A 14,206-nucleotide genomic window follows, 5' to 3' on the forward strand; every position below is an offset into this window, starting at 1 on the left:
CTTGTGGAATAGTGTTCTTCCTGAGATTTGGATGGTTCCAACACTATTGGCATTTATAAAGTTCCAGCATGCTCTGAAGTGTAACAGTTAATTCTTTGGTAATCTATCCTGATGTTTAATCCGTTTTGTTAGATATACTCTCTGATATATAGTGATGTAATGTTATGTATTTATTATGTTATGTTTTTATTATTGTTTTCACTTAGAGTTACTTTGTAATGGAGACAACATATAAAGCAATCAATCCTCATCTGAAGACATGTTCCCTAACAGACCCTTGTTAAACTATATTATATTTGTTTTGTTGTTAGCTTTTTAATTGGATTGTATCTTATTGATAGTTCTTACTGCTTTTTGTACATTTCTCTTAATTTCCTTTGAAATCCATATCGTATAATGTTAGGTAGATTTGTACTTGTTAGGAAACTAAGAGTAGGTGCTCACTGGTATTTTTTCATCAGACTAGGTGGAAATTTGGAATGGGGTGCATTAGGGTTAACTTTAGGGTCCTATAATATTTTAATTTCTCATTATTGTCTTTCATAAAAAGAGAGAGTGAATCCTTATATTTCCAGATGAAACAAATCTTGGGTATGATAATTATGGAAATTGAATTTTAATGGGGTTATTATGAAAGACTACATTTTGAACTATCATTAACTAAGATTTTTAAGTGGCAGCAGAAGTAACCCATGGCTGTTGTAAGCAAAGCAAAACAAAGCCTGGACAACCATCTGCCAGGAGCAGGGCTTTGAAACCTCTGAAAGAAATATATGCACAGCCTCTTTATCAGGAACAGCTTCCAAAGCAGCCATGCCAGCACCCCTTAATAATTCAAAGAATGAGCTTCATCTCCACTCCTGTGTATTTTGAGACACCCTTGTTCAAAGTCATTGCACAGCTTTGGAAGAAAATACTCATTTTTTTTGCTAATATTTATTTTATGTATTTGCATTTATTTTTTAATAATGTAAATTTTAAATTCTTCTTGATTAATATTAAATAATTTCTGTGTCAGTGATAGGGAAGTAAATCTCTGAATTGAATCAGCACCCATTATCAGATATTTTGAATGAAAGGAAATGAGTTTTGTAATGGAAAATCAATATAGTAATTACTATTTTCTGAACATAGACATTTCTAGTAGGTTTTCATTTATTGAATGTATTCTGCAACATCTCGTAAAATAAGTAAATTAATATATAGATACATACATACCTGCATACACTATTTTAATATAAAGTAACAAATTCTAAGAAATATGTTTGCATGGAAATAAATCTCATTGTGTTTAATGAGATGTACATAAAATTGCAATCTTATATTGTAGCCCTTAGATTTTGGCTAGATGTTTAGCAATTGAAACACTTATTAATAGTTGCCAGACTATCATGTTCTACATTTAGCATCTAAAAAGAAACTATTAAAATTATATAGATAAAGGAAATTGTCACTTTTGGATCAGCTCTTTCCATTATTAAATTCTCTTTCTCTTAGGTGGGAAGGGACAGTGAGGGGACAGCTGATCCTTTAAGGACTGAGAACTTCCTGTGGCAAATCAATAAAATGTGAGTCCACTAAAAATGGCTATGACTCTTTCTCAAGGACCATGTATGAGAAATAATACTGCTCTGGATGACCACTTGTTTTATCTGCCTTTTGGGAAACTTGTACATCTCATTTCCTACACATGCATTTAATCTTATTTATCTCTTTCTTCTCTCCCCCCCCCATCCTACCCCTTCCCCATTGCCATTGCTTTCTTTATGTTTCACATCTTTCATGACATTATAGACTTAATAAAAATCTTTTTAAGATTTAGAATTGTTTTTTTTTTTCGTTTTTTTTTTAGCTGTCGGACTTGATGATATTATGGATGACAGAGTTAAGGAACCTGCCCACAGTACCATTGATGAAGGTGATCTGTCATCCAACAGGAAATTGAGGGACCAAATGGATGGAACTTCAACCAAATCACCAAGAAAGTCTCCACGTTTAATGAACCAAGGTAGTTTTTTTTTTAAAATAAAAATACACATTATAAGCTATGTATTTTGTAGAGCTCCTGTTTCCATGATCAAACCACTTAAAGAATATAACTTAGTGTTTGCTTGAAATAAATGTGCTTATAATTTGATGAACAGACAATCTATAACCCACTTGACCTGAATAGATGTTGAGGATAAGCTTACTTACTTTTGCATTTATTGTGTTAAACTATATATAAATAAATCTGTTTTTAATGTATGTTGTTTTTTATTGGTATAAATAACATCAATATATTTTTTTTAATAGATCCAGTACGAAGTCTGCGGCAGAGCACACTAGCTAAACGTTCAAATTCTTCACCTTCTGTTCCCACGAAGAAAACTGTAAAGTCTGGACCTGCCCAGAAGGGAGGACTGAAACAACATGATAAAGGACAGGCTAAACAGGATAATAAGAACAATAATGCAGAAGAGGATTTTAAAAAGATTGAGCCAAGCTGTAAGGACAGTTCCCAGTTAGAAGAAACAAAAGAAATCCCACCATCATCTTCAGGCACTTCAGAATGGGTTCCGTCTTGTGCAGAATCAGAAAGCAATGAAGCAGATAATGAGCATGAAATTCCCAGTCAGGCAAAAGTCAAAATATCTCTTGAAACAGGAAATTCTTCTAATTTGTCAGGTTCTATTACCTTATGTAAAGAAATGGAAAATGGAGCACAAGCTGTTACAGGAAGTTATGGTACTACCATTGGAACAGAATCAGCGTCATCTGCTTTTGTAGAGGCTGACACCATTATGAATAGCAATAACCTTAAAGATGAAGGTGATGAAGTTACGAAATACACATCTGAAATATCTTCAGCAGAAAAGGCAAACCATAAGACTGAGGAAGAACAGAATAGAATTGAAATAGAAGACCAAAGCAAGGAAACTGAAATGAGTGGTACTCTGCTTATTTCCAAAACTTGTAAAAATTCAAATGAAATTCAGGAAGATCTTATAGTTCAGTCTAATTTGGGGGATGGAAAGGCTGAATGCAACTTAGGTTTAAAGGCTAGTGATGACATTGCTCATAATGCTAACTTGCAAAAAGAAGACAAGCAAGAACATTCAGATAACCTGAAAAAAGGTGATTTGAAAGATGATCTTCCTTTAAGTAGCATGGAATTTGAGCAGACTGATTTAAAAGATGATGGTACAAATTCTATCAAATTAGAAGCAAGTACTTTGGAAGATAGTATTATTCAACACATTCCAACCCAAACAATATATCAAGAGCCTGAAAGTGTAAACATGGGAGAGCTTGAAATTTTGGGATTGCGGGAAGTTGGGTGTTCTGGTGTTCCATTAAAATACCTAAAAAAGACGAAGTCCAAAAATACCAAGACTAAACAAAATAAAACTACAGTCACACAACAGAAATTGGCTACTGTAGGCCAGGGCACACACAGTAAAATTCATATTCTTCCAAGTCCTCGTAGTCAGTCTTCAGTAAGCCTGAAACGTCACATAGAGGAGCAAGGAAACATTCAGCATTGTCAGCAAAAAATTAAAGTTAAGAAACAACATTCAGATAAAGATATAAGATTTCAGAGCTGTGACTCTGGAATACCTCTAAAGAAGCAAATCCATGAGGTAGAGAAAAATATTCCCCGGGGTCAAAGACCAGTTCAGGTACGGAAGACAATGACAGAAAGATCTGTCAGCCATCTTGCTGGTTCTAAAGAAGGTTTACATTTAATGTTGGGAACAGTTAATTCTAAGCAGGGGCAGTTGCCACAACAGAGTCAGAAGCAGCCACAGAAATATCACCTTAAAACAAATAATTGCATTAAGGAACAAGGAGGAAAAAAAGATACCATGGCATTACTTGTGGATTATTTAAAAGATGATGAAAAGGAAAAAGTCAAAGTTAGAAAGCTAGAAAAGAACCTTCAGCCTCGACAGAGAAGAAGCAGTAAAAGTCTTTCAGTTGACGAGCCACCACTGTTCATTCCAGATAATATTTCTACTGTAAAACGAGAGAGCACAGAACTCCTGTTTCCCAGTGAAAGCAAAAGTGTCTGGATACCTAGTAAGCAGTGTGGGTTTTGCAGAAAGCCACATGGCAACAGGTGTGTGCTTTAACACATTTGATTTTACAAAAAATTTTGTAATCGGCTTCTCATTTTTTAGAGTAGGGGTAGGTGAATTTCTTCTGATGGGGATGGACTCCTTTAATTTTTTTTTCATCTGAATGCTTCACATTATTGATTGTAGCCAATTATATCATCATAGGACAGGATCGATATTTTTGGCTTTTTGGGAGGGAGGGGGAGAATTGGAGGCTAAGTGGTGAAGTGAGAGAAATGTGTTGCAGCGGTGGACTGCAAAAGCATTGCTCTTGGGCTGTAAATGATGAAGAGATTTTCAGAGAAATCTTTTGCAGTCACACATCCATTCCTGTCCCAATTTTAGGTTTTGACTATCTTTTTCAAATTAAAACATAAAAGATAGAACCAGATTAATCAATTCGTAAGCTGAAATCTAGAATTGTTGAAGTAAGTCAGAATGTCCTTCAGCTACACTAAGGGAGTGAAGGAAGATGAAAGAAGAAGAAGATAATGAAGAAGAAGCAAAAGAAGAAATAGATACAAGAAAATGGTCCTATATTCTGGTTGTTTGCAAAAAAAAAAATGCTTGTTCAATGATTTGAAAATCAACACTTTTGCAGGCGAACAAATTAATAATGGCTTTTTTCACAACTTCTGTTTTTTTTCTCTATTTCTTTTACTAGTACCCAGAATAGATCACAGATATAAGCCAGGAATAAGCAAGGATTCAGATCTAACTATAAATCACAATTGAAATAAGCCAGGATTTGCAAACCATCAACAGACCATTCTTGGTTTCAAATTCTGGATTTGTAACAAAAAAATAAACCTTAGATTTTTTTTTAGGAGGAATTCAGTCTTCATTCTAAGCCAAAACCAAACAAAGATTGGTTTAACTTAGCATTATATGTAAACCTTGCCTATGTACATTTATCTTCAAGTTAAATCTAGTATATTTTATGATACATACTTCCCAGTATATATATTCCATATCTCTGCCTACCAGAGATGGATTTTTTCCTGGTAACATTAAAAATAACAAGCACTATTTATAAATATTAAAATGCTCATTGTTAGCTTTAATAGCAAAATTTGAATCTTGCGGTATTCTGAATACTTTTTAAGGAATACTCAGTTTTGCTGTGATAGATTTTCTGAAAACCTTTGAAAAGATTTGATGCTTTAACCTGGTTTCATTAACATGTATGTATGTAATAAAATGTGTACCAACTATACTGCGTAACAGCTTTTTCAAACTTAGGCTGTTCTAGGTATTCTGGACAATGATTCCATTACACTTTATACTATATGATTAATTAGAAACAGTGGGGTTTATAGTTTGAAACACCTAGGAACTAAGGATGTATAGCATCTGAAATATTATTTTCCTTGCCCTATTGCCAAGAGGAATTAATCTAAATATTTGATAACAAATTTCATATATTGTATTATCAGACAATATAGCATATTAAAATGGTTTTATTTGAAAATTATAGACACATATCTGGTACTTTCCACTAATAGAACTGTTGAAGTGAGTAGAAGTTTTCAGGCTATTGTAAATTAATGCAGTTCGTATCACTACTGGCACCTAACATCTTTTGAATGCAAGCATGGAACTGGAAGGCCATGAAGTCCAACCTATCTCTTCATTGTATCAAACCAAATTAACATATAGGTGAAAGGCTAGCTTCTGCTTGAAGATATCCTGTAAAGGAAAGCCAACCCCTTGTCTTTATAATTGGTTCCATTGTTAAATAACTGTTACTATTAGATTATTTTTTTTTCTGACGTTCAGTTGGAACCTGACTTCCTGTTAACTTTAAGTCATTATTTCTGCATCTGGATTGAGAAAGAATAAATTTTGGTCTTCTGTGGACAGACTCTCAAGCATTTGTTGAACGTTGTAATATCTACTTTTTTCTATTCCAAACATGCTCAGCTCCTTTGATGTTTTTTCCATAGGGTTTAATTTCTAGTCATCAGAAAATCTTTGTTGCCTTTCTTTGAATCCTCTGTAGAGTATAAATGCCCAGAATTAGAATATTCAAGATGAAGAGTAAGCAAAGCAAAATGGAGTAGAATGATTTCTTTTCATAATTTGGAAATTGTGTTGATGGCTGATAATTGGTTTGCAATCAATTGTTTCCATAATCTTTATTAAGCTAATTTTCCACCATCCCCATCCAGATTTTGTTTTATTTCAGAAGCCACCGACACTTACTAAAACGCTAATTAGAATGAATACAATTAATATTAAAAGTAGACATTTGCAATAATTACTTTTGTTTGATGGAGAAATCAATATTTTTTTATCTTGTAGAAAGGGTAAATTACCAATAACATAAAGTTATAACTAGTACTTATGTAATAAAAAAGATACTGTTATATGCATTGATAGACATCAAATAGTATACTTCTCTTGGTGGAATCCATTTTCTTCGTTTTTTTCTGCCATACACCCAGGTTCCCTACATTTCTAGAAATTTTGAAAAGACTACAGTTAAAAGAAGGACAACGTTACTCTGCAAGCCTCATATTGAGTTCTACCCACAGTTCTCACTTTGATACACACATTTTAAATTAGATACTGGATCTAAATTCAGATCCATTCAATTGGATAGTGGAAGTTGACCTTATAGTTGCCATGGAAGAAGCTTTCACAATACATTTGGAGACTTAACACTTTGTGGCCATGTAACAACCATTTCAGTTTTATTTGCTCCATTGCATGAATCTAAATTTAAATCTAATTCATAATATGTTTACTCACACCTATTTTAAGTTAAGTATTTTTCTGGATTGGATTCAATTCTACATAGTTTACATATGTAAATAATATATGAAATTATTTGATTTGATTATATGGGACAAAATGAATTACAATGTATTTTTTTCACAGAAATACCTAGTTGTACAATTGTACCTGAGGGACCTATGTTTTATATAGTTATAAAACTATGTTTTATACAGTTCACTTATGGAAAAAAAATCTGACTGGCACATATCTTCTACAATTTCTTCTATTGTTTATAACGATAATTGTAAATTCTGAGTTATGCTTTTATTCAAGTATTTATATGGTATATTATGCTGTGGTAAACTGCCCAGAGTCACTAAGATTAAAAATTTAATAAATAAAGTTCTAAATAACCTCTAAATAAACAAGTTTTATATTAAATTACTTGTGTTACAAGCCTTTGGAAATCAGCAGAACTTAACTCTTGGCTAAACTTTCACAGTGATTTTAACTGAAATCAAAAATTACTTAGATTGCAAACAATTCTAGATTTGCATCACTTCTTACTAACTATACATATATGGGATTGTCTTTTCATTTTGTTTCCATATAATAGTATGTACTATAGTATGTTTCACATATGATGTCAAGATATGATTTGGGTTTATCTCTATTTAGCATTTGTTTTATTTAGCATTTATTTAGCATTAGTTTATTGCTAAATGGATTTAGCAGTCCATTATGGCTTAGTATTTATGAATTAATCAAATGTCTAATATTCATCTCTCTACCATTATGATTTATTTACAGGTAGTCCTCCACTTAAAACCATTTGTTTAATGACCTTTCAATATCCCCTGGTCATGTGATCAAAATTTGGATGCTTGCCAACTGATTCATATTTATGACGGTTGCAGTGTCCTCTTTTGGATCCTTCTGACAATCAAAGTCAATGGGGAAGCCAGATTTCCTTAACAACCATGTTAGCAACTTAACAACTGCAATGATTCACTTAACAATTGTGGCAAGAAACGTAAAACGGGACAACACTTTCTGGCTTAGCAACAGAAATTTTGGGCTGAATTGTCATAAATCAAGGACTACCTATATTTACATTCATTTCTATTATGACAATTTATTTTTTATTATTATTTGATTTGATTTCTATTCACTTGTAACTACAAGTGACAATAATTGCTATATCTGCATCTTCTTTAAAATAAAATTGCAATAAGCTATTTAAAATTCTAATAAATAAAATACTAATATGATTTAAAGACCTTATTAAGCTGAGATCTGCTCAGTGCAAATTACTTTGTAGGAAAATTAAACTACATTAAAGAGGGTTTTTTTTCTATTTACTTAAGTGCTGGAAAATGCTCTTGGTAAGAAACATTGCACTTTATTATATAGCAATTCATGTTAATTTTCTTTGTTAAACTAATGACTATTTAACAAAAAGGCTAATGGTGTTTTAAAAAAAACAAACTTTCAGATGTGAGTCATGTTTTTTTTTGCCTACCATTTTATAAAGCATTGAAAACTTCCTACTAAATTTTTTAAGCATCGTGTCTTTCTTGTTAGTTTATGGGTTTTGTTTTTAAACGTGGAGATGAGACACTTTAATCTATAAGCCATTATCTAGTAAATATGATTATTAGTCAAACTGAATTTCCCCTTTTAATCCTTTATGCAATATGTATGAGTAAAAGATGGATTAGGTCAATCAATAGCATATTTGCTATGAGATCAGTAGTAAGATCTTGCTACTCTTTAATTAACAGGTACTTAACTAATATTAGTAAGATATGTCTGAAACTTTCTTTCAAAATTGTATTTCAGCTTTGGACTCAGATTTCTCTTATCTGACCCTTGTCTTTTCTGAGCCTCTTCCTTCCTCAAGGTTATTCTTGCAGCCCATTATATGCAGCTCTATCTCAAACATATTTAAAAAGTTGTAATTGCTGGAATAGCTTATTTAAAGACACTTGATGATTGTCATATTGGATATATATTTCTCACCACATGTGAAGTGTTACATGCCTGTGCAGAAAGTAAAGTGGAATGAATTGATTGACAGACACATAATATATGTGTCTTTCCTAAACAACTGGCTTGATTGCTTTTACAAAACAGCCTTAAATTGTATTTACAATAAAGTGAATTTGGACTGGTGTATTCTTCTTGTTTTCTAATTTTGTTTGTTTTAATAATACCTTCCAGAAGGAGATTCTGACTTACCCAGCAAAAAGCTTCGCTTTGCTCATATTAAAATTATATTTTGATATTTTTTTGAAAAAGATAGTCTACATCACATTTGAATGTTTTAGTAGTACTCTGAGTAGTGGAATCTACTTGTAACAGTGAGATTCCTGTGGAAATGAGTAGTGTATATCTTAACACAATTATTATTTTAAGTCTCCTCGCAGCAGGTGTTCTTGCTTACAATAACTTGTTGCATACAAAACACTACGGTAGAATTTAAGAATACAAATATAGGTAATTAGAGATTTTAAGTGTCAAAATTATATAAGTTGTATTTAATGATGTTAAATCTGCTAAATGTCACCGATTACTATCTTAAAATATTTATTTTCTTTCTGTTGCAGCTGTGTATCCACTCCAGCCTTACAACATGGTTAATGCAATTGGACATCAAACTAAGAAGCAATCTACAGCTCGAGCTTTAGTGTTAGTGGGCCAGCATGTTGAATACTACTACAGTAACATCTGCAAAACCTATCAGAGAAGAATGCTTTGTTACCAGCTCTTCCTGAATGACAGTTTCTTTTAGAAAGTCTTTCTATCAACCACAATTATTCCACATAATTAGCTGCTCCTTTCTATTAGTTTTTCCATTTAAATGTCAGTACTAAAAAGTAATAACCTAGTGGCTAAAAGTTCATGGTTTCTTAAAAAAAATGAGGTCTAAATTTATTAGAAAAATGGCTACTTAATAGCTTATTAAGAATTTTTCTTCCCCGCTATTACTCATAAAAATATTTTAATAAAAATAGTAAGGCTTAGAAATATAATATGCAAAAATCAAATTATTAAAATTTTCATTGAATCCATCCATGTTTTATTGTTGGGAAATGTATTTTTCTTTTCCTGTCAATTTCTGTGATACATTTGGAGGTTTAATGGTTCAGGGATAGAATAAGAATCCTGCCTTTATTTGGAACCTTATAATTCAGTAAAATACTGATAAGAACTAAATTAACATAAATTGTCTAAGTGGTAGAATATATACTCATTACATTCTATTGAAAATAGCCAATGTAATCTAATTGTAGTACAAGTTAATACAGTGTCCAATATTTCATTACCAGTTTAAATCTTTTTCCATTAAATTAAGAATCATCTGTTACGCTTACTGAGTCCTTATCAGTTATATGCAGATTTCATTATGCTTAAGTGAAATCTGTCATTTCTGAGACTTAAGCTAATGATAAAGTTAATATATACATCCAAGAAGAACAATGTTATTGGTTAATAATTTTCCACATTTTATTTTTCAGATTATGACTTAGTATTATTTCAGAGAAAGGTTGGTTAACCGGCAAAAAAAAGTTTTATTAGTTAGCAGTTTCTTCCTGTTAGTAGGGAACAAAAGAGAAAAAAAGAAAAGCAAATTCTTTTTATGCAAAGATTGTAGTGCATTCATCTGTTCTTAAATGATTTTATTAAATGGAATAACTAAAACATTGTAATATGCCCACATAATTTATTGAACTATCAGTGTGAAAATTTAGATTACTGCAAACTGGACAATGTGAAAACAAGTGCACTTCTGTTAAAATCAGATGTGATTCAGAGATTAACGAAATCAACTTTTTAATATCTGAAATAGAAGAAAATTTATGATTGTTCCTTTAAGGATCATGATACATAGTTTAGTTTGTTTTAAAAAAACCTTAGCTAAAACAGAAGAAAAAAACTGGTCTTTTTTCCTATTTAATCTGATAAATATACAATTTATCCAAAGATATACTTAAGAGCTGCATATATTTTCATAATATATTTTCATCCTTTCTTTGAACAGTTACCCCTTTATATCTCAAAAGTAGTTTGTGCACTACTTTTTTAAATGACTCAGTATAGTCTTTAAAGTCAGCATTGTTAGTTTTTGTTTTTGTTTTTGTATTGATCTTCCAGTTTCTCAGCCACTAGAATATTATTAAATGTATGGACTAAGTACTAATCCCTATCTTTCTACATTTTTAGTCATTCTACATTTTTCTATTTTTTATTCAAAACAGAACTTGTCAGTTTTGTCAAGAATGTGAACTTTTTTCTGACGATAGCCAAGTTCAGGTTTTCTTGAAAGGAATGTTTTTTGACTTTATTTACTTACTTACTTATTTATTTATTTATTTTCATTTCTGTGCCACCCGTGGGCTTACCGTTATTTCATACATTTATAGCCTTCTTAAAAATCCATTTTTTCTAACCATAAAGAAACAATATTTTTACATCCGTTCATAAAATATCTCTGGCCTACTTCACTGTGTCAAGTTTAAGAGTCAATCATATTAATAAACTTCATGAAATTTTCACATATACTTAATACTGTCATTTGCTTTATTTGCAGTCATTTCTGAAATGTAAATATATTCCCTAGCATGCTCTGTTTTTCTAATGAAATCTGACCATTCTCCATGATACGTTCATGAAAAAATATGAGGTTGCTACTATCTTACTTTCTAATTATAGAATTAAATAAATTCGAAATAAAAAGTTTCTACATTTGGATAAGCAATTTGGATGTGGATACATACACGTGCACACATGTACACAGAAAGATGCATGCACAGCACAAATACTTTTCAGTCTAAAGAAAAATAATTTTTAATTAGGTAAAATAATTCCTTTTTATCTCCTTATAAAATAAAGGGACTATGCATATATTCATAGATCATTTAAATTCATAAACTTGTTAAAAAATTATTCAAGCTGATTGAAATACCTTCCAGATAATTTGGGATAATGGAGATTTTAGGCTTGAAGATGTAGGCAAAATTGTTCTCTGAGTTGCTAATGAAGTTTGGCCCAGTTGTAATAATAAAGATTTTTCTGAGACCAGTTCAAATGTTTCAAGTAACTTATTTTCTAAAATTTACAAAAGCACACCTGAAAATAACAAGAGGTAGTATTTCCTTTCTTTCCCTCCCACTGGCTCCATTTGGGAGAGAGGTTGGAGTTGCCTTCTAATACATTTAAATATGCTAAAAGTATGGGTAATTTATCTTACTTGAAAGTTTTATTCCTGTCAAATTTCATTGGGGAAGAAAGAATACTAGGGGTTTACACATTTAGAAAATTATCAGTTTAAGGACAACTCATGGCTTCGATGAGTTCTTCAATGAGGTTTGCAAGCTTCAAGGATTTTATTGTATTATTTGATAAGTATAGTGGCAGTTGTGATTCTGCTTACTATGTAATCTAGAATAGGGAAGAACGATTAATCTTTTTATTATAACATTTGGAAATTGCCTATTTGTGAAAACCAGATCCTAATTTGCAGTTGTTTTACTGATCTATGGGATCTAACAATGAATGTATTAATTCATTTTTCCTGAACTTGTAACTTATAGAAATCTTTATTAGGCTGCTGGAACAAAATTCAAAACTTAAATTTCTCTTTTGCAGATGTATATTTTATTAAGAATGACAGTAGACTCTACTGATTAGCATAACAAAATCCTCTTGCTATAACCTTGGCATTTTATACCATGTTGTAAGGCTGGAGAAATGGATGCACTCTTCTGCACAACATATACCAAACAAGGAGGAACTATTCTATATGAGAGGGCATTTAGAAGAGTTACAAAAGTTTTTATGTTTAGTATTATATAAAGATTATGATAAAGTGATGTGATTTTTATTTTTTTTTGGTTGTAGGTTCATGGTAGGCTGTGGTAGATGCGATGATTGGTTTCATGGTGATTGTGTTGGATTGAGTTTGTTTCAAGCACAGCAAATGGGAGAAGAAGACAAAGAATATGTTTGCATCAAATGCTGTGCTGAGGAAGATAAGAAACCAGATTCAGTTGATAAGAATATGCTGGATGCCAATGTGAAACTTGAAACAGCCAGAGAAAATAGATCAGTGGAGTGTGAAAAGCCTGGAATGTCCAAGCAAACTTTCATGGGCCCTCAAAACAAGACCCCAAAGCAAGGAGAAGACTCCGTGAAACATAAGGTCAAAATTTTTAAGCGGGTAAGAAATGAGATTTTTTTTTTACTGTATAGACATTACAGCAAATTTTGTGGTAACCCTTTGAAAATGTTTTTTTTCAAATGCACCATATATGGTTTTAAAAGGCAAAAAAAAAAAATTTAATAACTATTTCTTCTACAGTTATTAATGCTTTTGCCTACGATGTAGTCATTTGTAGCTTTTGCCAATTACTTGTTTTCCAAATAATAGAAGAAGAAAGTACTAATTTTTTTATTAAATTAGTTGGCTATAAAACATGTATCTTTTTTCAGGATGTTTAATATATAAGGTATACTTATATTACTTTCATTTCCAGTTAAAGTATGATTAATAAAGAAATATGTAACTCTGAATAGATGTTCAGCTTCCTGACTCAATGTCAAGCTCTGAAATAGTCTTCCATCCTTCTGAGGTCAGTAAAATGAGGATCCAGAGTTTTGGGAGCAACTTGTTGACATTTGTAAACCATTTAGGGCTGGAAAGCACTGTGAAGTGGTATATAAGTCTAAGTGCTATTGCTATTAAACATGGATAAGATCCCAGATTAATTGCTAATTAAAAACTATATTGTGTTGCAACTTGTCCTTCCTTCAAAGTTCATATGACTCTAATTATTCATGTTTATTGAGACTCTCACTCATCCAGGTCATAGAGCTGAAGAAGCTTCTTGGATGAGAAATGAAACATCTTCAAAGAAAAAACAAAGTCCAGTTGCCTCATAAAATAGCATCTTTGGGCCTAATTATTCATATTTATGTTATATATCAGAATGCTCAGATTCAGCTTAAAATGCCTCTGAACAGCAAATCAGTGCTTGTATTGCTTAAACGATTGTTTTAGAAATGTAATTCTGCAAGGGAATGTTAACCAAGATTGTAAAATGCAAAGCAGCATTTTACTGTGTATTAAAAATATGAACAGTTGGTTCCTTAGAAGATTTATGGTTCCTTATAGGTCAGGGGTGTCAAACTCGCAATGTCACATGACATGTTGCGACATATCGTGACTTTTTTTCCATTGCCAACAATGGGGTGGGGGTGCTTTCAGGATGACACATCCGGCCCGCGGGCCAGCAGTTTGACATCCCTGTTACAGGTTTATGTTTTATTATTAATTAACCTTCATGGTTACAATGTCTAGATGAAGTCTAATTTGTATTTTT

At 31.8% G+C, this 14,206-nt stretch overlaps 1 protein-coding gene across 6 annotated transcripts in view; it reads left to right on the forward strand.

Moving 5' to 3' along the window:
- Nucleotides 1-14,206, forward strand: part of PHF3 (PHD finger protein 3) — a 56,909-nt gene that overhangs the window by 26,366 nt on the left and 16,337 nt on the right. For 3 of the 6 annotated variants that reach the window (XM_039365100.1, XM_039365101.1, XM_039365105.1), the window contains 3 exons: nt 1,853-2,008; nt 2,296-4,102; nt 12,726-13,044. In XM_039365100.1, the coding sequence (XP_039221034.1) occupies nt 1,853-2,008; nt 2,296-4,102; nt 12,726-13,044 (2,282 nt within the window). Of the gene's footprint in view, nt 1-1,497; nt 1,569-1,852; nt 2,009-2,295; nt 4,103-12,725; nt 13,045-14,206 lie in introns of those variants that run through there. The other 3 variants (XM_039365104.1, XM_039365103.1, XM_039365106.1) reach the window with 2 other exon arrangements.

The sequence above is a fragment of the Crotalus tigris genome, unplaced genomic scaffold (genome assembly GCF_016545835.1).
Source record: "Crotalus tigris isolate CLP2741 ecotype Arizona unplaced genomic scaffold, ASM1654583v1 scf7180000019962.420169, whole genome shotgun sequence".
NCBI classification, from domain to species: Eukaryota; Metazoa; Chordata; class Lepidosauria; order Squamata; family Viperidae; genus Crotalus; species Crotalus tigris.